Below are 25051 nucleotides of genomic sequence, written 5' to 3' on the forward strand. Positions count from 1 at the left end.
GTAATTGTGTTCTAATGGTTCCCATTCGTCAGATAACATGCCACCAATAGAACCCAATACATTGCAGTAGAGACCGTTATAGTTTTCATTAAAACCAATACAACTCTCATTTTTTACAATTAAATCCATCAGAAATACTCTGATGATGGTTTCTACCGTGCTGAAAATTTAAATAACAATAGAAACCTAACCTTCACAGAAATTCTAATGGTTCCTATTAAAATACCATTTGATGAACCATTGGCTTTTTCCTTAAACCCATTACAAAATTCATGTTTGTAGATTTTTCCAACAGAATCTATCACATACCAGTAGACACCATAATTTCTATTAAATCTAGTACAAATTCCCATTTTAACCATGAAATCCATTACATTTTCTATTGGCATGGCTCCGTTGTTTTTCAAAAGGGATTTGATACATAAACATGCTTTATGGTTATCCATTTTAAGTTCACTTATTTTTCTATTTAAATACTAAACTAGCACTTGGCCATATGTGTCATTGAGCATCTTGTATGGTACGAGATGTTTTGTGTGTCCAGGCACGCCACATAGGGGCAGTATAGTACAAGAAATGTGAAATGACCACTGTTTTCATTGTGCAAAAGACTTTTTCATCCTAAAAATGATTATGATTAAAGCTGCTTGTATTTGACTATTTTCTGTATTTTGATTAACCCGTACAGATACCTCAATTATGAAATATATATTATATGTGGCCATACGTCTCTTTCTCTTTTTGTGCCTTTGGCAGATTGATTGCCATTAAAACTGTGTTGAAACATTAAAACATTACTCTGTTTGTCTAAGCGTTCTAGATCAAATGTGTGACTTTTCAAGCTGACAATCCAAGCTTCAAAAAAGACCATTGTCATTCCTTGCGTTCCTTTATAATTCATGGATTCAGTGCGAGATCTTTTTCATCATTTTTCGAACATCTACGGTTTTACTAATTATTTCATTCGCCCTTCACGGTTCTTCTCACAAGTCCCCGCAACCTGAAGCTGTCTATCAGCTCATATGTTTTGACTAACAAGAAGCCTGAGAATTCCACAACTGCATGTGCGCTAACCTGGAGTGAGCAGCAGGCTGGTGTAAGAGCATTTGGAGAGCAGTGACAGACATTGTAGGCATTTCTCTCATTGGTGATAAATATCTGGGGGAATCTCTCATGGGTTTTCTGGCACAGGGCGTCCAGCAGCACGGCACCAGAGAGAAACACAGGGCACGCTGTATACACTCACTGTAGGAGATGTGAGAGACCGAAGATCCAGTGAGATGGATGGATGGATAAGAATACTTAAATAAGAGTACTGGGATAGTTTATGAATCAATATCTCTTAAAATCTTGCAAAACACAGAATGCTTTCTGAAGTATACTTGCTTGATATTTTCTTATCATCAGTCATACTGGAAATTTTAGAGAAAAAAAAAACATTTACTCCTAAGAGCACTCCACTGAAGAACAAACACAGTCCTGTTTTGAAAAGGTTAAATAATACAAATCGTTGCTATCCTTCTGTAACCTTGTTGTCCAGATTTGCTGTTTTTCAGGATGTACTTTTTCAATGATTGCATACTGTGTTGTCAAAGTTGGCAAGCACTTTTGAATACTCTTTATTGGTTAGATATTTGCAAAACCCAGTGACAAACATAAAGTGTGACTATAATGATAATGATCTATGGCTAAGAAATAAATAAAAATAATGAAATATGGAGATACGAGGTTTCAGAAGGTCAACATTTAAGGCAGAGCTCAGCAAAACAAAATATACTTTTATTGCATTTAGTTTTTAAAACATTATTATGATGTTTAGTGACCTAAAACGTTTCAATGTCTTGTTTGTTTTTTTCAATTGCATCAATGGTTGGGTGGTACCACAATAACATATTTTTTATTTCGTTCTCATAGCAAAGAATTGCAGGGGCTTCCTCTGGGAATTATAGTGACTTACAGTTTGAGTCTTTTTTTATTCATTTGTTTATAAAAACAATCCGACCGCTTTAATTTAAGATTTAATCTCTAAAAACAAGTACAATTGATCTTGTATTTAAAGTGTTCATGTTCCTCCTAGAAAACCAAACAAAATCCTGTGATTCCTTGCACCGTACATTATGTTTATATTTTTCATACGTAGATCAACAATTGCCTACAGTAGCTACATTACTGCTGCCTCCTGCACGTGAATTTTCTTTGTTAATCTGCTTTTTTTCTGGTTATCAAAGGTCAAAACAGCTTAACGTCCTTTGTATGCTTTTCACTTTTCATCCCCTCATTAAATGCAAAAATAATGGCATATACAACACTAGATTTCCTGACCGTGCAAACACAATCTTAATAGCGCTCTGTGCTTTATATAAACACTGAGGAGGCAGCTGGTCTCTCTTCACGTATGATCTCCATTAGACGCTTCTATTGCAGATGGAGTCTTTACACGTTTATCTATTAGCCGGCTCAACTGAAAGGAGTCTATTCATAACATGATTTTAATGAGGTGAGCCGCCTATTGAGGGCCACTTAATGCAAATGAAATAAAAGTGTCAAACGGGTCAGATCACGTGAATGGGTTTTGACACGCTCCAAAAACGTTCCTAAAAAAATGAATAAAGCTCATTTGCTGAAGTCTTCAATCATTTTTGCCATTTTTAGTGGATTGATTTTACAAGTCAAGGTTTTCTGTTGGTATTCCCCAGATATTTTATTTTCCTCTTAAGAGTTTTAAGAGACACCAGTAAGATCTCCATTAAGTCTCCTGAGCAATAACATTTTTCCCTGTGTGTCTAGTTTTTCAAATTTTTGCTATTGCATTTGGGTTGTGTATGGAAAAAAGACCCCCCCCCCCATCTCTTTGTTACAGGCCCTTTGGCTCACTGATTTGTGTGTTCCTTTTGTCATGTTGTCCCATGTCTCTATGGCAGCCTAGATGAGGTTCAGTTAAGGCAAGACATGTGATGTCTGTGTGAGACGGCCAGGTGTGACGGGACTCTTTTCAATGAGCTGTTGAGATGTGCCGAGACAAATCTCTTCCAGACAAAGACTCTAATATCAAGATGAATATAAGCAACATTGACTCCTGTGCAATAATATACACATTTATTCATTTTGTCATTCATTTATTCAAATAAACCCTAAATGTGTCCTATGGTGTGACAGCGAAAAACTAACAATTAAGATAAATCTCTCTTCTATTTTATATTATAAATATTAATATTATAAAATATATTATTAAGTTTGTTTTTAAATTTTTTATATGTAAATGCTTTGCCATTGTTGCTATATACTACACATGATATAAAATATAACAATAAAAGGCAAAAAACATATTTACATGTCAAAAAAACAAACTGTTAATAATATATTCTATAATATTTATATTTATAATATACAATAGAATAAGAGATGTATCTTAATTGTTAGTTTTTTCATACATTTTCGCTGTCACACCATAAGACACATTTCTGGTTTATTTGTCAATTACCAATATACAACAACTGATTTGTAAGTATATATAGTTTACTAATATAACAAATTACTATGTTGGCACAATTATATTTGTGTCTACAAAAGTAAATTCAAACACTGAAATATAGACCTTCAGATTAAAAGATTTTGAAGATCATGAGAAACATTTTTGTCAAGTGTTTCTAAATGTTTTACTGGAACTGTATAACCCTATAGGTCTGTTTATTTCAATAGAAGCAAGAAAATCAACCTGCACTGTAAAAACACAAAAGTTTTAGTTGCATTTAAATGTTTTTATTGGACACGCTTGTCATCACTTGTGGCATCAGAAATTTGTCAATTGAAAAATAGATGCAATAAATACTGAAAGAAATTGAAATTAAAAGGTGTGCATTTTTTAAGGGAGTTAACGTGTCACAATGTTGCAAATTTTCCGGTATTCCATTTGAAACTTAGGAAAGATGCATAATCTAACTATTTTTTTATTTTTCCAAAATCTTGAAACTTTTAGGTTTAAATGGAAAATCTTTTTTGATTCCATTGTGTACTGTATAATTTCATAATATATCAACCGCAAAAAATCGCATCACGACAGTTCTGCTAAATTTCCAGTGTGCAATAACCATTTCTCTTTTCAAAGGGCGCTTTCTAGACTCTGTTTAAAAGCACAGAGTACAGTTCAATTGAACTTTTGGTTTTTCATCTCTCCAGATGAACTAAATTCCATTTTTGCTCACAACACCAACAGTGCCGTGCAGATGCACAATATATACAAACAGAAAACGATTTGCTTGCTTTTATACACAACATGTAATTAAATAAAGCATTTGAACCCTCTCGACGGGGACAGCATTTTAGTTTGGCCTTGAGGAAACAGTGCTCGTTTTCTATGTGGAATTAACAGCTTTCTGAAGAGGAACTTTCCCTTTCTTTGAGCCAGCATGAATAAATCTCACAATAAAATGGAAAAATAAAAGAGAGGCCTTACTAAATGCGCCCACACTTCAATGACAAACGGTTTGTCTCATATCATGTGTTCTTCTGTGTTCCTGGAGTTTAAACATCGATTGTAAATTTACTGTAAAGGCAGAATCTATGGCCATGGGCACAAAGGAACACTTACTAGTGTATAAACTGTATATATACAGTATATATATATTAGAAAGAGATATAGTTGTGTGTGTGTGTGTGTGTGTGTGTGTGTGTGTGTGTATATATATATATTACAGTATAAACTGTAAGTCGCTTTGGATAAAAGCATATGCAAAATGCATAAATGTAAATGAGTCAGAACACCCTAGCAACCATATTCAATTCACTTAGCAACCACCTAGCAACACGTTTTTGCAATTTCTATTTCATTGTCTATTTGAAAGTCTTCCTGTATTATTTGACCTGTCTGCCTTTCCTGTTTTGACCTTTTATTCTAAGTTTCATGGAAACCCAGGAGACGAGACAGAGATGTCTTATTCAAGTCAAGAAACGTCTTTTTTTTATTTAGTTGGGCTTTATGTCCCTTGTGATGCCGCTGAGCCATGAGCTCTCGACTACATTGTATGAAACCATTATACATTGTTCTCTTGGTTTTAAGTCCTACAGGGTTTTTTTCTGGACAGACCTTTCAAAAACGTAGGAACATGTTGAGAAGTATATACTCACCTGAACAAAGCAGACATAGCTTTTGCTATGCAGTTAGTCAAAGAAATAGTTCACCCAAAAGTCATAATAAAGATTTTTCCACTCAGTAAATCATTTCTTCTTATTTAATGTTTGGATGCGAACAGGCATTTGGCTACATTTTGGTGTTCCATACAATGTTAGGTTTGGTACACTAGCACATTACGTAAAAGTTTAATGAATGATCTTCCATGATCTTCATTTTGGGCGAACTATACCTTTAAGAATATTTCGCAATACACACACACATTATGCACAAACAGGCAAACATTTAAAAATAAAACCACCACATTGCAACTGTTGTCCCAACAAACAGAGAGAAACAGTCACATCACACATTTATTTTTTGATTCGCACCTGTTTAGTTGTGAATTAGAGGAATATGTAGAATGCTGATCTTTCATCTGTTAATGAGTCGGTTTGGAGAGACGTCGTCTTTTTCATCTCACCCGCCGTCCTGCCTTTTGTCCTGCCAGTCTCACCTACAGCAATAGCACTACATGAGCATTCAATTAAAGTCTTTGAGAAGGCAGAACAATGTCAGGGAGGAGATGGCAAAGAAAACAGACCTATTCTTCAGCAGGACATTGAAAAGGCTCTTAATTAGGGGAGATGTCTAGATGTTTAATTAAGATGATGCCCGGGATCAATGAACAAATTCTCAGATTATCCTAAATAGAGCGAAGCTAAAATGTGAGAAATGTTTTTCAAATGGTGTGCTTATGGCCGTATAATGATGCCTTTTATAGCGTCAGAATGAATGACCTGTCTGACTTGAAGCTGATGAATACCTGGGCCCTCAGCAACTGTAATGTATTCCTCATAAAGTCTCCGCTGCCCATTGAGGACGAATTCACACGTTCGCATCTCCGGTCATATCGGAATACTGAAGAATGATCGGGGTCTTAATGATACGGAGAAGATAATTGATGCAAATACCAGCACTAATGAGCTAATTACAACCTTCACAGGTCTCAGATCAGTTTGCATAGATTATTATGCTAACCACTGATGAACGTGATAGATACAGTAGATAGATAACAGAGACAGACAGAAAGACTTGGAAAATAGAGACAGAGAGAAAATAGAGACCTACAGACAGATAATAGAGATAAACAGATAGGCAGACAAACAGAGAAAGAAAATAGATATACAGAAAATATAGACAGACAAATATATAAAATAGAGACAGACAAATGGATAGAAAATAGAGATAGACAGACAAATAGATAAACAGGCAGACAGACAGGCTGAGAGGAAGACAGCTAGAAAAACAGACAATAGAGATAGATGGACACACAGTCAGACAGATACTGTCAGGATTGAAGAACACAGAAACTGACTGTGAAGGTTTGAAACCCAATGCTGGAGTTTTTAATGAAAAACCAAGCAAAAATCCAACAAAGCAAGACAAAAAGAAATCAAATACTAAAAAACTAGAGCTAAAGATCAAAACGCTTAACTTGGAGGAAGATAGGAGTCAAAAACCAGTTATGTCCACGGAGAGGTGAAGCATAAACAAGACTTGACAAAGAACAAACCAAACTGAGGGCTACATATATACACAAATGGGTACAGGTGTCCGGAGAGGTGCTTCTGGGAAATGTAGTTTGGGGAGAGACTGGTGAGTTTGTGACAGATACAGTCAGGTCCATAAATATTTGGAAGTGAAGGTGTTTTTCTTTATCGTGGAGAGGATAATGTCATCATCCACCACTTTTATCTCATATGGACGCCCAGGGTTGTTTTGTTGCTGAGCTCAGCGGTGTGTTGTTTTGTGCCAAATTGTTGATTTGGCCGCTCTTAATGTTCCTGGCATCTTTTTGACGGATTTGTAGTGTTTTTGAAATCGAACTATGGTCTGTTTCACTTGCATGGAGATCTCCCTGAACCCCATGATGTGGGCTCACAGCAACAGCTTCCAAATGCAAACACCACACGTAGAATCAACTCCAGACCCTTAACATGCTTCATTTCTGAAGAAAATACCTGTGAATAAAACAGCTTTTGATTCAACTTTCCAATTACTTTTGGTCCCTTGAAAAAGGGGGGAGCTTCGTATTAAAGAGCTGTAATTCCTAAAGCCTTCAGCTAATCTGGATGTGAATACACTCTAAATAAAGCTGAGAGTGTGCACTTTAAGACAATATCCATTATAAAACTCTAACTCGAATACACTTTGATACACAGCTAAAATAACAAAAAATGTGCTTCTGTCCAAATATTTATGGCCCTGTAGATAGACAGACAAACAGACACAAAGTTAGACAGACACACAAGCAGACAGACAGATAGATAGGCAGACAGGTAGATCAGATACAAAGACAGATAGACAAATTCATAGACCGATAGACAAACAGATTCACTCAACTCATCTTGCTCTCATTTTGTTTCTTGTGTGTCTTTTTCAGCTGTTCTTGGGTTACAGGGCCGTTTATAACTCTGGTGTCTGTGGAGTGTGGAGGCCCTGCCACATGACCGGTGATTCATGGGGACGCCCATAGAGCTGTCAGTCCCGAGCCAGGTGTCAAGAAACTGGCAGAGCGCCTGAGTAAAGAAAAATATTCTGACCTCATCCTGAAATACTGCAAGATGATGGCCCTGCTGGTCACAGGACCCAAGCTACTGACATGAAGTGCTTTTCTAGGTTCTGAAACGAAACTTGATCATGTCAGAGCACAAGTCACATTGAACACTTATGATGTGCTCACATGATGACGGCCGTTTAAGAAGTAGCCTATAGTAGACATAATCGGTTACAAAAGTAATATCGGGGTCAATAATAAATGGAAATAAATAATTCAAGTGCAAAGGTTCTTTTAATCTTTCATAAGAAAGTGGTACAAGCAGCCATTCAAAATTCCTTCAATACATTTTCGGTAGGAATTGCATTTCAAAAAATCATATCTAAACTCTGTCAGCTGTCAGACATTTTGATGGGTCAGCAGATGTCCAAATGAAAAACGTTATCAATTATTGGTCACAACATCCTTTTCACTGGCATCTTTCCTTTAAGGCGCATGCATCATCCTGTTGCAAATAGAGAACGAAATGATGACCTATTACGTTTTTATATTTATTGTCTTTTCACTCGCTATAGATTTTAGATTTGTTAATGCAATACGTTCATGTGTATTGCCAGAGTCTGGTTTTATTGAGACACCACAAGAATCAGAACTTCTCGCCAAGAGGAACCTGATCCATTCAGCGCCCAAGCCCATTACTCAAGTGTGTTTCCCAAGATGCCATGCTGTAAAAGTGTGCCTACTTCAGGACCGTCATTCCTCAATTTAGCGCCCAGTATTCAAACAAACACAGCATACGTTCAGATCGAACAGATTTCATCACCCCCGACTCATCCAACTTAGACTCCCGCAAATGACCGTCCAGCTGTCCGTGACATAAACCTTTGTGGCCCGGATCCTGGAAAATCATTTTAATCGCACGAGTCTGCGTCGATGATCCACGGTCACCCGCTCACCCCTGAGGGCTCGCTGAAGGCTTGAAGGCACGGTGGTTTAAGCTTTAAATTCTCAAGATTCCCCACAACATAGCCGCGATGCTTTAGAGTTTCTGCAGCTTGTTACAGGAGATGCCTGGGATGGTTTTCCCAGTGTATATTTTCATTTACTCCGAGTGCTTGGCACACTCTCTTCATAAACACAAGCCTAGGTACACATAGATAGAATAGTTGCTTTGCACTCCATGTGATGAAAGACGCTATTCATTAACATGCCTCATTTACATAGCGAAGAGGCAATATTTAGGGCCCTGGGGAGCCACGGCAAGATAAATGGTTTCTTAAAGAAACATAAGAAGTTACTTTCAGAAAGTAGTTTTGCAACAATCATGAAAATGTCATGTGGTTAAAAGGGTTGATAGGATGTCTCCAATGTTTCCTCTGAGGAATTTGTTTAGGTTATAATTCTTTACTATATGATGCATTGCACCCAGATTCTGAAATTTGTTCCTTGAATCATCTTATTTCGGTACGATGTAAAGCCATTTTATAAAATATAAAGGAGGAGATGGATTTTTTTCATCAAAAATATTTGCACAAAACGTATAATACAAATACATGTATTTTTTTCCACTGAATTTTTTCCCACTAAAAATACAACATGTTTTTTTTATTCTTAATTTTATTATTATTTTACCTTTGTTTATGTACATGTTACATATATATTTTATACATTCTTACATATTTATTTAAGCCTACAAAACTGCATATCTACATGTGCACTAGTCTCTCTGTTTAATGAACTTTGCTTCATTCAAAAAATGTGACCCTGTCTGTGAAAACCCAAATACATTTTTCCTGGTTTACTGTTTTCTGCATAACGTAAAGAACGTTCTGTAAAAAAAATTGATATCTTTAATATTGACTGAGTAAGGCCATGTCAAATATTGAAATTAATGGTTGAGAGTCCAACTTCTGGTAATTATGCAAAATAGTAAATGAATGTCAAAAAAATTCTGTAATAAAGGTGCTTAAAAGGTTCTTCACAGCGATGCCATAGAAGAACCATTATTGGTTCCAGAAAGAACCATTCAGTGAAAGGTTCTTTAAAGAACCATCTCTTTCTCACATTTTTATAATCTGAAGATGTTAAAGGTTTTTTACGGAACCATTTAGACAAAAAGGTTCTTCTAGGACATTGTGAAGCACCTTTATTTTTGTGTAGTTGACAAATAAACCACAAATGTGTCCTATGGTGACAAAAAAAACTAACAATACATCTCTACTTAAGATCCATCTCTCTTATGCTTTTTTATATTGTCAATATAAATAATAATATAAAAGAATATATTATTAACAGTTTGTTTTCTCGTTTTTGCTGTCACACCATAGGACACATGGTATGGTTTATTTGCCAAGCTCACATACTGAAATTAATTTGAAAATTAAAATACCGGTGAAATCCACCATATATCATTGCAATAGATGCACATTATCTATATTCGTCATTTTTATGGCTATGACAACTTTGTTGCTCCTAATCTCATCAATAAATGATGCAACATAGCTTGGTTTTCACAGACAGGGTCCCGAATTTATTTTTCTAAATAATTTAAGAATGAATAGCCTACATGACAGGGATCCCCTGCTGCATGGTGGTCCCATGTAAGCTTAAATATGGGAGACCCAAATTGCGTATGCCATTCTCTCCATGTCTATCATGCACCTTGTGTCCAAGTATGGTCACTATGGGGGAACTGTCACTGGGGGCCTTTGGGGGAAATTAATGGCGACAGAGAAGGGCAAAAAAGACAGAACAGGTGCCTGTCACCAGCGGGTTCAGATCGCAGGCATGGGGCTGATGTAGGTGCTCTGATGGTATTTACCTTACACATGTCTGATATTCCTGTCAGCAGCTATCTCTCATCTCTTCTCATTAATCTTCTGCCTGGCCCTGCAACAAACAAACACAAACAAGCAAACAAACCATAACATGTCACTGCGTTACATGCATACGTGTCCGACTAATGCCTTTGCATTGCGTGCATTCGCATTTATAATATGTCCGTCTGTCCGGCCCAAGCGTCCATTCCGGCCCCATACGTTAGCGGCCCACCAGGAAAACTTCCGGTACTTCAGACGGCCAGTCCGCCCCTGGTCACGGCCGTAGGCCGTCGGTGGGACGGCCGTTCTGGACTTTGACAGAATGTCCTACCAGTCAGTCCGCCCCTGAGTACAATGCATCCAACATCCTTTATCATCGCTGTCCTTCCAAAACCTTGGATGTCCAAATTTGCCAGGTTTGTCAGGAAATTTATTTAAGTGATTAAATATTGTGTTGTCAACGTTGGCAAGCACTTTTTAATAATTTGCAAAACCCAGTCATGAACATCAAGGGTGACTAATAATGATTTATGGCAAAAAATAAAAAACACGAAATATGGAGATATGAGGTTTCAGAAGGACAGCAGTGATATGTACAATGCAAACAAGATATTGAAAGATGTATAATCCAAAGCAACTTAAAGGGATAGTTCACCCCAAAATGAAAAATCTGTCATGAATTACTCACTCTCAAGTTGTTCCAAACCTGTATAAATTCCTTTGTTCGGCTGAACACAAAGAAAGATATTTGGAAGAATGACAGAAACCAAACAGATCTCATCCCCCTCTTCCTTTGCATTTAGCAGAAAAAAGAAATTTAGCAACAATCTGAGAGTGAGTAAATGATGACAGAATTATCGTTTTTGGGTGGAGTATCCCTTTAAAGTACATTCAAGGTATACAGAATTTTTCATTTGTTTGTGCATTCTAATTCAATGTTATACGAATTGAGCTATAAAGACACAATTGTGTGCGTTTTCATAAACAGTCTCACTCCGATTATGCTTAATAATCTGATAACAAGTAAGGTCATGTAAATGCGTACGGTTTTCATTTATAGGGGAAAGCTCATAAACGGCGTAAGCAAGACCCGCTCGGCAGAGATAGTTTTTTGCCCGTTACTCCGATTTCGCACTGCATGTAAACGCCTTTACGGTTTTCTCTCAGTTTTGTTTATGTGCGCATGACTGACAGCGCAATAGTAAAAGTCTCAAATGGAAGTAACAGTAAAATAATGCATAAAGTCCGCTCTCTTGCAGTTACTGCGGACATGAGATAAAAAAATACAGCTTCTGACCCGCGGCACGTTTAATTACTAGACAGACTATCGATGGTGACGTCACTGCACGCGAGAAATCTGGCAAGTCTCAAACTTCCATGTAAACGCGGTTTTCTGTGTAGCTGGTTTATTGATATGCATGTAAACAAGTGAAAACAGGTTTCTTTTATAAGCTGATTTTTGATAGATTTCCTTTTATTTTGTGCATGTAAACACACTCATTGAACAACATTTTTAAAACTTGCAGAAAAGCCAAATAACCAGCAGTAACAATGACAGTGAACCAAGCTAAATGTTGTCGTATTCTTTGATTTAATAAAAAATCTTCTGATAACGTTCATGGTGTGAAGGAGTCTCCATTTTGACAAATATCCAAGACACATTTAGCTTGTCATGATGAAACCTGACAAGTCAGGTTGAGTGTAGAGTATCTGATGTCCTGCATCTGTCCACAAAGTCCCTATAAATACAACACAAGTGTGACTGAAAAGACGACACAATCAATCAAGTGACATCTCATCCGGAGAAACGCATCCATAAATCTTGTTACACAAAAACAACAGATTTTTTCCTAGAGTGTTTAGGTTATAAAAAACATGTTTATGGTTAGATGTAGATTGACAGTAGAGAAGCATGATTTTTTTGTTGAAAAACAATCTCATCTTCAAATGTGTGGTTTGTAATGTTTTTACCGTTTAGTGCTGTCCCAGAGCCCTAATATCCCGCCACAAAGATGCAGAAACAAAAATCTCAATGGAGGGTTCAGAGACCAAGGACACATCTGCCCATGTTGGAGCCGAAGCCCAAAATTAAATCATCTTATATTGTGTTGTCCCAGTCACTATTGAGCAAAAAAAAATCTTTTGATCCCAAACAGTTACGTACGTGTGTCAGTTGTGAAAATCAACCAACCCTGATAATGTTGATGCCACATTATTGTTCTCCAACACAAATAGATTTGGCCAAATGATAAATACTTAGACCACCCTCATCCGAATTAATTTCTTTCTTTTCTGTTTTAACCCATGGTTTGGTAAAATACGGACGAACTCATCCGTTTGGTGTATTTAAACCTATGACGTTTTAACCCAAAATGCTAGGTTGCTTTAACCCATGGTTTGGTCACATTGGACATTTTAGGTCATTTAAACCAATTTTGTACAACGTTGAGGTGTGTAAATAACGACTCTCAATAAATGTTGATTTTGACTGTTCCTTTAAGAACCTGCACACCTCAGTATAAGGGTGTCCACCACCCTGTCCCTACAGAACCCAGCTCCATACTCCCCTTACGGCCAGCTGTCTCTCAGATCACAGGACCCAACGATGATGGACGGCACATGACCATGACACCGTTCCCCTGCGCTCCTCTAACCTCACCGTCAAACGCCTTTGTTGGAAGAGAGTGTGTGTTGTTACAAGCGAGCCACCCTAATTTTAACCGCTAATGGGTGCAGCCCTGCTGGGATCCAGGTCTCTGCCAGAAATAGCCCAACAACTGACAGTCATGGGTTTGACAAGGAGCCAGGATTACAGGCAAAACACATTTGAGTCGGGTGGAATTTCTTGCCCCTGAAAGTGCAACACTGATATTTTATTCTACGATTTCTGCCCTTTCGTATACCAACCCTGTCCACCCTTATTGGTCCTGGTTACGAATGCAGTTTTGGATGAAAAGTTTTTCAAAGTGGATTGGGGCAATCAGAATAAGATGGCAGTCATACCAAACGCTTGCACTTAATTGATTTCCATTCAAAGGGAACGGACGCTCACTTAGAGATTTTCGTGTTTAACTGCAAAAGTTTGGTAAACTCTGACCTGTATATTGTATAAAAGCCCTTATTTGATACATTTCTGAATTATTTTATTTGTTTGTATTAAAAAATACACTCTAAAAATGCCGGGTTATTTTCAACCCAGTGTTGGGTCAAAAAAATAAGAAAATGTTTAAGTTTGACCCAACAATGGCCAACCCAATGATTGGCTTCATCCATTTTTGAGCCACTGCTGGACTGAAAATAACCCAGCATTTTTAGAGTTTATCTTTTTAAATATTAACAAATAAAAAATTATGAAATAAAACAATTACTGGTAAAACTTTACATTAAGGTTCCCTTTATAAAGCATTTGTAAATGTGTTCATTAATGATTTATAAGTAATTTACAAATGCATTATAAAGCAGTTATAACTGCGTAAATAAAAAGGGGCCATTTTTAACTCACGTGTTATAAATGCTTAATAAATGTATTTATTCATTATTAATTTGCAAAATAGGCTTTCAGACTGGAGACTGTAGGGTGTTATGTTGGTTTTTCTTAGTATTGTATATTTCATAAATGGTTCACATGAATCCACTATATTAAGGCTAACATTTATAACTCTTAACTGTTTTTTCATGTTTGGTGTTTTGAAGTTGTGAATGAATACTTCACAGGCATCCACTTTTCTTTAAAGTGCACTTTCATGGGCAGTCAACACTTCTAAATGTACGATTCACATCAGAGATGTAGCCTTGTGAGCAAGCATTCTGTTTCTACAATAAATTATAAATAAATGTTTTCTGGTTTTGATTAACTATTGGAAGTAATTGAATCATTAATAAAACATCATAAACAAACAAGTTTACAGCAACCTTTGTGCATGTAGTGTTAAAAAGTGATCAAAAGTTTGATGAATTTATCTTGGTAAGCAAGAAAAAACTGCTTTGGATAAGCATCATGATCTGAAGGCATTCTGAAGGGCACTGTAAGACAACGCAACAAAGCAACATGGTTTGAGAAGTGACATAAGATATCAAATATACAATAATAAGAAAAACCAACATAAGACCCTGTCTCCCGTCTTACAGCCTACTTTGCAAACAACACCAAGATATAATGAATCTGCTTTCGAGTCAAATAAATAATGAATAAATACATTTATTAAGCATTTATAACATGCGAGTTAAAAATGGCTCACTATTTGGTAGGTATTTCGTTAGAATCCCCCTTTCATTTATGCAGTTATAACTGCTTTGCAATGCATTTGTAAATGACTTATTTATCATTAATGAACACATTTATAAATGCTTTGTGAAGGGAACCTTAATGTAAAGTGTGACCAAATAAATTGTTTTATTACAACCAGACCGGAAGTGAACTTCGGGCCAGGTGCGTACATCCAATGAAACGTCTTTATTAGAAAGATCATATTGGGTGATGCAAAAAAGAAACAAGAAATGATCATGATATTTGTCACACTATTTTCTGTTTATACCCTGTAAGCAACAACAACATGACCTTCAGCTGTATGTGCTGGAGACATATGATATACTTCATAGAAAACCATACTTCCTTCCATGAAACAGTCCGTATTATTTCTAAGTTCTGGTCCAAATAAGAATCTCAAGCACACTCTTTTATAAAATAGTTAATTGGATGTCTGTGCTTGTATATGGAGCAATTTCCAGCGCATTGTTCAGGAGCACAACATCATTTCTATTAAATAACAAAAAACACTCGAACCGGAAAACGTCCCCCTGAACATCAGTCCTTTTAAGTACCCTAAAACGATATCATCGGATGAAGCATAATGCTTGTAGAACATATGCCACTTAAATCCCAATAAAATATACCCAGATGTACTTCAGTATACTTCCATCATGTTTTATTTGTGTACAACAGGAGGCTGCAGAGATTTACTTACAATTTTCTGTTCTGTGGTACATCGGCAATCCTTGCTCGCTTGGTCTCCTTACTGAGGACAGTCGATGAACCATCAATAATTTTGTTTCATTTTCCTTACTGTGCGTATATGCATATTGTTGACATCTACAGACTAAAAAAAACTAAACTAGCATTGTACTTATCTTGGACATTTAAAGCGAATGATCTGCAGAAAGACACACAAATGCATGACTTTTTCCACAGCAGTTAATTACATTTTGTACATGAATTGTGCAATTTCTCGTTTGAAGAATCTCTCCTGTGCATTGTTTCTTTTTTATTTATATTTATTTATATATTGAGAATAAATGAATAAAAAATGACGTGACAGCAGATCTCACATTCACTGGTAATTCTTCACATTACCAGATTCACATCACACTTTGTATGTTCTAAAACAATAAAGACTGCTTACCAGCACACCAGTTCCTGAACTTTCAAGGTCTTCACTGTGGAAACTCAGCATCAGTCTATTCTGCACCCACTGGGACAGCCAAATAATTCCTCTGAAACATTTAGCTATTCAAATATCAGTTTAAATAGCTGGCCTTGCAACTCTCAACGGTAAGAATAACTTTAAAATTGAATGGAAATTGCATTTAACAAAACATAATGACACTTGTATGCGCTATTGAATTCGACATTTGAATATCTGTCTTGTGTGGTGTGTCAAAAATGTCAGCCCAATCAGCAGCAACATGTACGTGGTATTAAAGAGACAGCACGCACAATGGGTCCAAGTAAAGTCGTTTACAAATGTGTCCGCTGCAGCTCGGTACACGCAACAATTGAAGATGTTAGAAGACATGTACATATTAAACACGTATTTATACCGATTTCATCAGCCTCTTCATCATAATTCTTCAAAAAGAACACAAAGAATAGCCTTCTCAGCTGCCATAGTTGCAACTTTTGCGTCATGAGAACAGGGCGTTCAACGCATCACCGTTTCAAAAGTTTTTCAAACTTTCCATGCATAAAATAAAGCACAAAGTATATCTTTCAGACACAATTTTGTAAAGCAATTATTAAAATAACGGACAGTTCCAGTCCTTGATTTTGATTGGTTGAGCCAATCTGTCATGGTTCTGCCTCTTCTTGTCATGTCTTTCTTGGTCTTGTGGCAGAACCATGGCAGAGCCTCTTGTTTTGTGTGGGGAGAAACATAATATTGTCGGTCACGACATAATGGGTGCTTCTCAATATGCCTCCTCGTTTCCTCGCTCCTCCGTCCTCCATCCTATGACCCGGAAACCGATCGAGCTCAGCCATCTTTAAGGACGTCTCAATTCTCTAATTGCACTGGGAGGAGGCGAGGATCGAGGAGGCTTTCTGAGGAGTCATGAGCGAGGATACACAGGTGTTTCCTTTGCGGAAGTGTTTTCCACTAAACCTGACACGCGTATTATTCTCCTCACCCTGCACATCGTCACATCTTTAGATCATATTCAAACATGCATAAATGTGATAATTACGCTTTCTTGTAAATGTATACCTATTTCAGACAATATAGTTAATATTCATAAAGTTAATATATTAATATAGTTAATATTTATGTATAACATACTGTATATTTGATAAACCTTATATACATTTCTGACCACTTTGAAGCATGTTTTTAACTTATTTTATTGTAGTGGAGATTATGAAATCTGCCTAAAGCATGTATTTAACTTTATTTTTTATATTTTCAATGTGCAATGTGTACAGTCATCATTAATTGGCGACGCTTTGAAGTGATGCTAAAGGGAGCTAGGATATGCCATTTCACATGTCACTTCCTCCCTTCTTTTCCTTCTTCCCTTCCCTCGCATCCTGAAGGGGTGGAGCTAAGATGCAAGGAAAGGAAGCGAGGAAAGGAAACGAGGATGCACAAATAAGAATTGCGATGCACCCAATGTGCGTTCTCTCCGGTCTCGTCTATGGCCCCGCCCCTCTCGTTTCCACGTTTAGCTTTCCATTAGTATTTCATTCCCCACACCTGTCCCTTGTTAATTACCCTTTGTTAGTTTCCCCTATATAATGCCCACGTGTTTTCTGTCTTGTGCCAGTTCGTTGTGTTCGATGCCTTGTATAAGACGTTGCGGCTTTTCATGTCCTGGAAATCCTTGATCTCGGTACGTTTAGTCAGTGTTACGCCTTGTCAAGTGTCCTGTTTAGTCTGTTTATTATATTCCCCTGTTTTTTGTTGTTTTACCCCCTTGTGGGTTTTTGTTTGTGTTTATTTAATAAAGAGTTTGTTACGTTTAACCCCTTGTCTGCCTGCGCTTGGGTTCATCTGCCACATACCCTGACACAATCTGGTGACTAGACGGCCACCTGGCTGTGTTTCTTGGCAACCTGATGAATTGTTTCTGAAGAACTACATTGCTTGGCGGAGGAATAATCGTTTTTTCCAATATCATTACACTTTAGTTGCTGTATGTTTATTTTGTTTAAAAACATTGCCATGTATACAGAAATAATCATTTTATAAAAGCAATCAGCCCGGTGAAGCCGCTGTAATCTACAGATTCTTGACGCTTATTGCTTCACAATGAGACTTATGATGCTCACGAGGAGTAGGCCTATGTCTAAACCACAGCATTGAGTGACTAAATGGAGACCTTTAACTTACGGGAGTCAAATACACAGCTGGCACTGTGACCAGTGAATGAAGAGTTGATCTGATAAGCGTGGATTTCCGCATTTCTTCCACATGGCCGACGTCATCAAGACCGAAAACGGCAACAGGTGTCTCGCACTTCCCGTTACATTCACAACAATGAGAATATTCTGAATTTAACTGAATCTTAAACCCCGATGACATGAGAAAGTCCCATGTAGGCTACACGACATTTGATAGCCTACTACTTTGTAACGAAAGTCAGGATTTGGCGCCGAAACTGAAACAGAGATGCGCACTTTGACCAAAGATGGCAAAAGTGCTTGCATGCGAAATGAATTCTCGCGTAAACATTTTACGACCTTTATTCGGTAAAATACCTTGTTATTAAGCTCAAAAAGATAGAGTACACTCAAAAATGAAAATTCTTTCATTTAATCTACAGAACACAAAAGAAGATATTTTGAATAACTTTGGTAACCAAACACCAGTCTTTTCTCAAAATATCTTTTGTGTTTCACAGAAGAAAGAGTCATGAACAGGTTTTGAATGACATGAAGGTAAAAAAATGATGACAGAATGTTTATTGTTGGGTGAACTATCACATTTAATTAAATGTAAGTAATTTGGCTATTTATAAATGAATGAATGCATATTTATAAGTCTATTAGGTATAATTGAAAATCTTTAATCCAAAACAATATAAATATTGTAAAAATATGTCAGCGAGCTCCAGTATGACTTGTGACGTCTAAAGGCTGACCTTTGACTGTTCAGCAACCCCCTAAACAGTAAAACGACAAGTTTGGTCTCCAAGTAGATCTAAAATCCTTCAGTGGCCTGAAATGGTTTGTGCATACATTGTGCTCTCTCTACGGCTGGGACAGGGGCCACTCTAGTTCTCCTAAAACAGACACTGTTTCGTGTTGCACGGCAGAAGCCCCCCCCCCCTCATCTCTCAACAGTTGCCGTGGTCACATTGAGCGCAGTGGTTCACTTCCATGTCACAATCCCACAATTCACCAGGGCTCCTGCTGCCTCATCAGCAACACATGGACCTCAACTGTTCCCCTGACCACAGTCCAACTGTAATCATTTCTTGTTATTTGTTAAAGAAGTTCACTTGTCATTGCTCTCTTACCTTTGCTTGTTCAAATCTGTCCAAATGTTTTTTTTTTCTTGCATGGAACACAAAAAGGGAGGGTTACCAGATTGTTGTGTTAGTGAGAAATCTACAAATATTGCACGCGATCAAAAACACCCTTTTGAAAGAAACCTGAGCATGTGTCACCATTTTGTTAAAACATTTCCACATCCTTTTCTCAAGTACATGTTTACATTCCTTCCTCTCTTCAACTTGCCTTGACAATGTCTTTGTGCGCTTTTTCTCTCATACCCCCCAAACCCCACAATCCACCCCCCGGCCCCACCCTCAGTTTGAAGATTACCTGCAAATTGATGGCCGGGGCCAAGGGTCCTTTCTGTCAGCGGAGGCACAAAGCCAGCAGACTCCTTTATTCTTACATGTTAGAGAAAAGAGCTTATGTTGAAAACCGGGGGCCAGTTAAAGCTGTAAGTGTTGTGCCCTGATCTTCTCTTCTTCATCAGATGTGTTGAATGCACTGTTGTTTCAGCAGGATAGGTTCTATTAGCCGTGTGTTAGCACTCAACATTTCCTTGTCCTTAAGCTGTTTGGGTAGAAATAGAAACCTTGTCAGGTTACACTGTCTAAAACCCTTATTGTTTGAGAGCATATCAGAAATGGAGAGTTCTTGCACGCTGAAACTTTATCTGCGAACAGGTGTGAAACCGCTAAACTTGAAGTGAGACCGATAGATTTGAGTTGAATGAGATACAATTAGTAGGGATTTTATTACAACATCTATCTGAATACATTTTCAGTTGTTTTACTTTTTCTGCTGAATCTTCTTGAAACATTTAAATAATATGAAAATGTGCCATTTAAAAAGTATAAATAAGCAAACAAACACAAACGTGAACAAATTTTAGTGTCATGTTTTCAGACCTTTTCTCTTTTGTGCACATTATATGTCATCACTCACGAATGGACAGGATGCATGACAGAACGCTTTTTATTTTCAGAATTTCAGAATTTTGTTGTAGAAATTATTCTTGCAAAGTGCAAAGACAATATCTTAACATGCTCATTGGTGTTTTGTTGTTAAATAGAAAAACATTTGCCTCATTGTTGCCTCAACACACAAAATACTAATGCCCTTTTAATTCAAATCATTCACTGAGTATACGAAAGCAGAGCTCTTTGGAAATACACAAATATATACAAATCCCCAGAGGAAACCTATCTCAGATAGTAAATGCAGAACTAAATCTGTAAAGAGAAGCAGTTTACACCCCAGATACTGGCATTAGTGTTTGCTGAGAAATAACCGGAATATTTGACCTCCAGCACTCTGGACAGCGCTAGTTTAACTTAATATGTGAAGGACTCCATGAAGTGAGCAGAGTGCCGGAATACCGAACATTCCCGTGAAATTCCCAGTAAAATCATGATGAGCTTTAACTACGTGACCTCAGCTGCTGTGCTGTGTATCAGTTACTACAGTAGCATCGTCTTTGTCTCCGAGTGTATCAGTGTTTTCTCAGTTGCGCTATATTGTTGATTTTAAGGGTCCTAGTGACAGAAAAATGCCCCTTGACCCCAGTACAAATTGCGTTAAAACTATTTGACCTTCGACCTGGAAATCTAAGGAGCCCAGGGCAACTGGGCACATTGAACCATGGCATTTTAAACTGTGATGGTGACACACTTTAGAATTAAAGTAATTGAATTGTACATTGAAAGTTTAGGAAATGTTTGAATGACATCTGTATAATTAATTTGTTTATCTTGATATATATTGTGTTTGGAGATTATTTATATATACTATCACTGCAGTGTATTATTGAAATTGCAATTAAATAAATAATTTAAATCTATAATAAAGAAGCAATGAATATATCTAAAGAAACAATATCTTAAATAAGTGCTGTTCCTTTTATTACATTTTAATTACAGAACACTGTGCTGGTTAAACAGATTCTAGGCACTTTGTATTGGGAGCTCTTGGTCTCTGTCTCACGTAGAGAGACGTCAAATCCCCTCGTTTGATAATAATGTCCGATTTGAGGAGTCATTCGAATTGATTCATTCTAGCCTACCTAGTTCATAAACTGATTCCCAGAGCACCTGTTAATCGCGTGAACGTTAAAAACGAACTGTGAGGTAAATAATAAACATTTGTTTCACTTTGTTTAATTGTCATTTTTAAAAATACATTTTTTAAATGTTGAATCAAATGAATCGATTCACAGAACTGCTTCGTCCGAAAGAACCGATTCTTTGAACTGACTCAAGCTCGCGCATAAGGACAGAGTACAGAACATAAAAAGTGCTCATTGCGCTTCTGGCGAACGCGACGCACGCTGCTTCATTTTCCGTCTGCGCTCACTGAACCACTGCTTTATTTCAAATGAAGCGTCTTCTCGTCCCGTTATTAAGTTTTGATAGGTGATATTAACAGCTAGATTCGCCATGAGCTGCTTGGATGTAATGTATCAAGTTTATGGTCCACCTCAGCCTTATTTCGCCGCAGCATATTCACCGTATCATCATCAGGTACGTTCGTTTATAAGTCTTATTATGTTTCTATTGTAGCAACGTATGTGTGCATTCGTTTACCTATTTATGGTATTTTATTGCCTTTACAGTTACTTGTTACGTTGTTTGTTTGCGTTTAAAACTTTCGTTAAAGGACTTTCGTGGTTTTAAGTAGTTTTATAGCTTTAGGCAACATACTGTCATATTATTCACATATCTTGATGACAGTAAGTGTAAGCAAATTTTACAAGTTTAGATTAAAATTCAATTAAACTTAAATAAACGACGATTTAAATAAATGTCTTGTTCTGCCTTTTTTTTGCACGGATTGCGTCCATTGTTATGCCTCATTTGTGAGTCGCTTTGGATAAAAGCGTCTGCTAAATGTAAATGTAATGTAAATATTTTTATTAAAGGTAAAAAAATGTATTAGGTGACAGTGTTGTTCAGTACTTTCCAGAAGTCATGGTTTTAAATTTAGTCAAATGTATTTCGTTTGATGAGCCTGTTTCTCTTTCTAATGTTAATGTGAGACTTATTCTTAGTCTATATATGCACATTTTTCTATAAAAAAGAGAAGAAATCTTAATATTTTGAAATATTATGACAACAAAACGAATGGCCTGGCATATACAATATGACCATATTCGTTACCTGTCTGCCAATATATCAATCATTTTTTAATAACAATTATTTAAATAAGGCAACAGACTTTACAGTAAATTGATTATGCCATTTTGAACATGTTTACAGAAATTGGCGTTTTACTCTAAAATGCAAGAAGCACCAGAAACGGTCAGTGGAAGCAGCTCGTCTTTTTCCAATATCTCCGGGCCACCCATTAAAGAAGAGGACTGTGCCCGAGAGAAAGATCACCCGCCCGAGGCCGAGTACATCAGCTCCAGATGTGTGCTCTTCACATACTTTCAAGGGGACATCAGTTCGGTGGTGGATGAACATTTCAGTCGGGCTTTGAGTCAGTCCAGCAGCTACGCATCTGCATCCAACCACAGTAAAAGTGCAAGAGGTGCATCGTCCTGGAGAGGTGAGAATCAATAGCTTTATGATTGATCTTCTCATCCTTTCTGAATTATTAGCGGTGAAAGCACGTTGGACGATTTTTCTTTTATTGTATTTCACATCTGTCTTGTGGAGCTTAATGCTTTATGTGTATTCAAAACGTAGACATTAAGAAAAATGGATAAAATGATTATAGACTAATATACAGATAAGCACGCACACAAACATGTTACAATCACATTAATACTCTTTTATCGTTTTACTTTATAGATTTGATTCCTCATTGACATAAAATATCCAAATGTGTCTTTCCAGACGGATCATTCCCTATGAGCCAGAGAAGCTTTCCTCCCTCGTTCTGGAACAGTGCGTATCAGCCGTCAGTCACAGCAACTCTCAGCAGCGCTCTTGGTTCCTCTCACTCGGACCTTCCCTTCCCAGCAGACCCGTACTCTACCGCTTCCTTACACAGCCACCTCCACCAGAGCACCCCGGAGCCCTGGCACCCGTCTCACCACCATCACCCTTACTCGCTCAGCGGGGCCATCGGCACCCAAGGGTCAGCATACCCCCGGCCCTCTGTGCACGAAATGTATGGAACGCACTTTGACCCACGTTACGGCTCTCTGCTCGTGCCCTCGGTGCGACCACATAGACTTCCCCCTGCCACGGTATCCGCGTCCGGACCCTCGCCGTGCGATATCAGCAAGAGCGAGCCAGGCAGCTCAGCGTGGACGGGCGCTTTCACGGCGACGAGCTCCGATATGGGCCAGAGCTTGAGTCTGAATATGGATGCAGGTGTGAATGACAGTAAATCACTGATAATATAGTTTTGGAAACAGATGTTTAAGGGTGAAATGTGTCATTTTTCTGCCATTAACAACACAGAACTGAATTATACGAAATGTTGCAAAAGTTAATGACTGATTCTTTCCGTCTGTGATTGTTCATGCAGCTTTCGTCCTGCCAAAACTATTTTTAGCAGTTTTTGCTTCATAAATGCAGTTTTTGGTTATAACAGACCCAACGCGGTGTGCAAAAATGTGCTGCCCCATTACTTCATTATTCACTCTTTCAAATGCTTTCTTGCTTCTGGTCAACTCGCTCCCCTATATTTGCTCCTTATTTTCTTTTTCTTCTGTCCTTACGCTTTCCTTTTCTCCTTTCCTTCCTTCTCTCAGGTCTACAGAGTCAGGATAAGAGCAAGGACCTGTACTGGTTTTAGTGCCCTGCGGCCACTCCTTCCTCATCTGGCTTGTCTTTTCTCTGGCTTGTAGAGACTTTTCTGTAACAGATTCTCATCTCACTTGCAGCTTGGCGCTACACGCTCTGCAGCGGGACCATCCGCAGCTGAAAACAAAGGCACGGTGGAAAATCCCGGTCTAAACCTTTCCGAGAACCATTCGGACGAGTGCAAAACTCTCTAGAAAAGACAGCACAAAGAGAGGCCACACGAGAGCTTTCCAGAAATACACGGTGATGTGACTGGCAGCTGCTCTCGAACCCCTTCTCGAACCTTCCCCGACCTTCTGCGCGCTCGGCAAAACAAACCCTGAACGAGATAATTAAATTGGAACGAACATTTCTGCATGGGACATTTGAGAGACGAACTTGAGAATGGATGTTTTTTTAAAGAAATGACAGTTTTTGGAGAGAGCAGCATTCCGTATCCCAGAACAGAGAGAGGCTATTTGAAGCCACTTGACTCTATCTATATTGCTTTCAACACCTGTCATCGACAACTGTTGTGGAACTTGGAAGACACACACACACACACACACACACACACACACACACACACACACAATGGCAGTTTGTGTGGAGTTTGACCGAGCAAGCACCCTGGATTTCATAAAAGAGGTTTGTTGTAGCCGGACGTGCAGCTAAAGGGAACAACTGGTTTGGTTTTTTGTGAGACGTGTTGTGCCGGCTGTCAATGCTGTTGGAAGTGGACAGACAAAAAAAACCCTGCTGTATATACGTTGTGTCTTTGTCCAGTGCCACAGTATAAGATCAAACCGCATGTGTGATCATGACAATATGCAGGTTGATTTTTCATTTGTACTTTTTAAAAGAATGTTCTCATTCATTTTTAGTCGCCGTCAAGGTGACATCTCACCACGTGTTTGATTGTATCACATGTAATATATTACATTCTAAAGTATTTTTTTTCCATGATGTTGCATTGAGGAAAATGAGGTGTTGTCTGTTTTTATCTGTTCATTCAAAGACATAAAACTTGACGATACGCATTTTATTGTGCATTACTTCTGAGGTAATTCATAGAAACGTTGCGTTTTGGTTTCGGAATCGATATGCAAACTTTTACATCTTCTA

General features: G+C 37.8%; 1 protein-coding gene across 2 annotated transcripts; it reads left to right on the top strand.

The window, feature by feature from the left end:
• The first annotated feature begins 21520 nt into the window (after nucleotides 1-21520).
• vgll2a (vestigial-like family member 2a) lies at nucleotides 21521-24937 on the top strand. Of its 2 annotated transcripts, none has more exons than XM_057353393.1 (4): nucleotides 21521-21712; nucleotides 22448-22739; nucleotides 23030-23512; nucleotides 23896-24937. In XM_057353393.1, exons 1-4 carry the CDS (start codon nucleotides 21629-21631, stop codon nucleotides 23937-23939), a joined length of 903 nt encoding a protein of 300 aa, XP_057209376.1. In that variant the 5' UTR covers nucleotides 21521-21628; the 3' UTR covers nucleotides 23940-24937. The 2 variants fall into 2 exon arrangements, with proteins under 2 accessions (XP_057209376.1, XP_057209377.1); XM_057353394.1 differs by having other exon boundaries at nucleotides 24028-24937.
• The last annotated feature ends 114 nt before the right edge of the window (nucleotides 24938-25051 follow it).

The sequence above is a fragment of the Triplophysa rosa genome, linkage group LG15 (assembly GCF_024868665.1).
Source record: "Triplophysa rosa linkage group LG15, Trosa_1v2, whole genome shotgun sequence".
Classification (NCBI taxonomy): Eukaryota; Metazoa; Chordata; class Actinopteri; order Cypriniformes; family Nemacheilidae; genus Triplophysa; species Triplophysa rosa.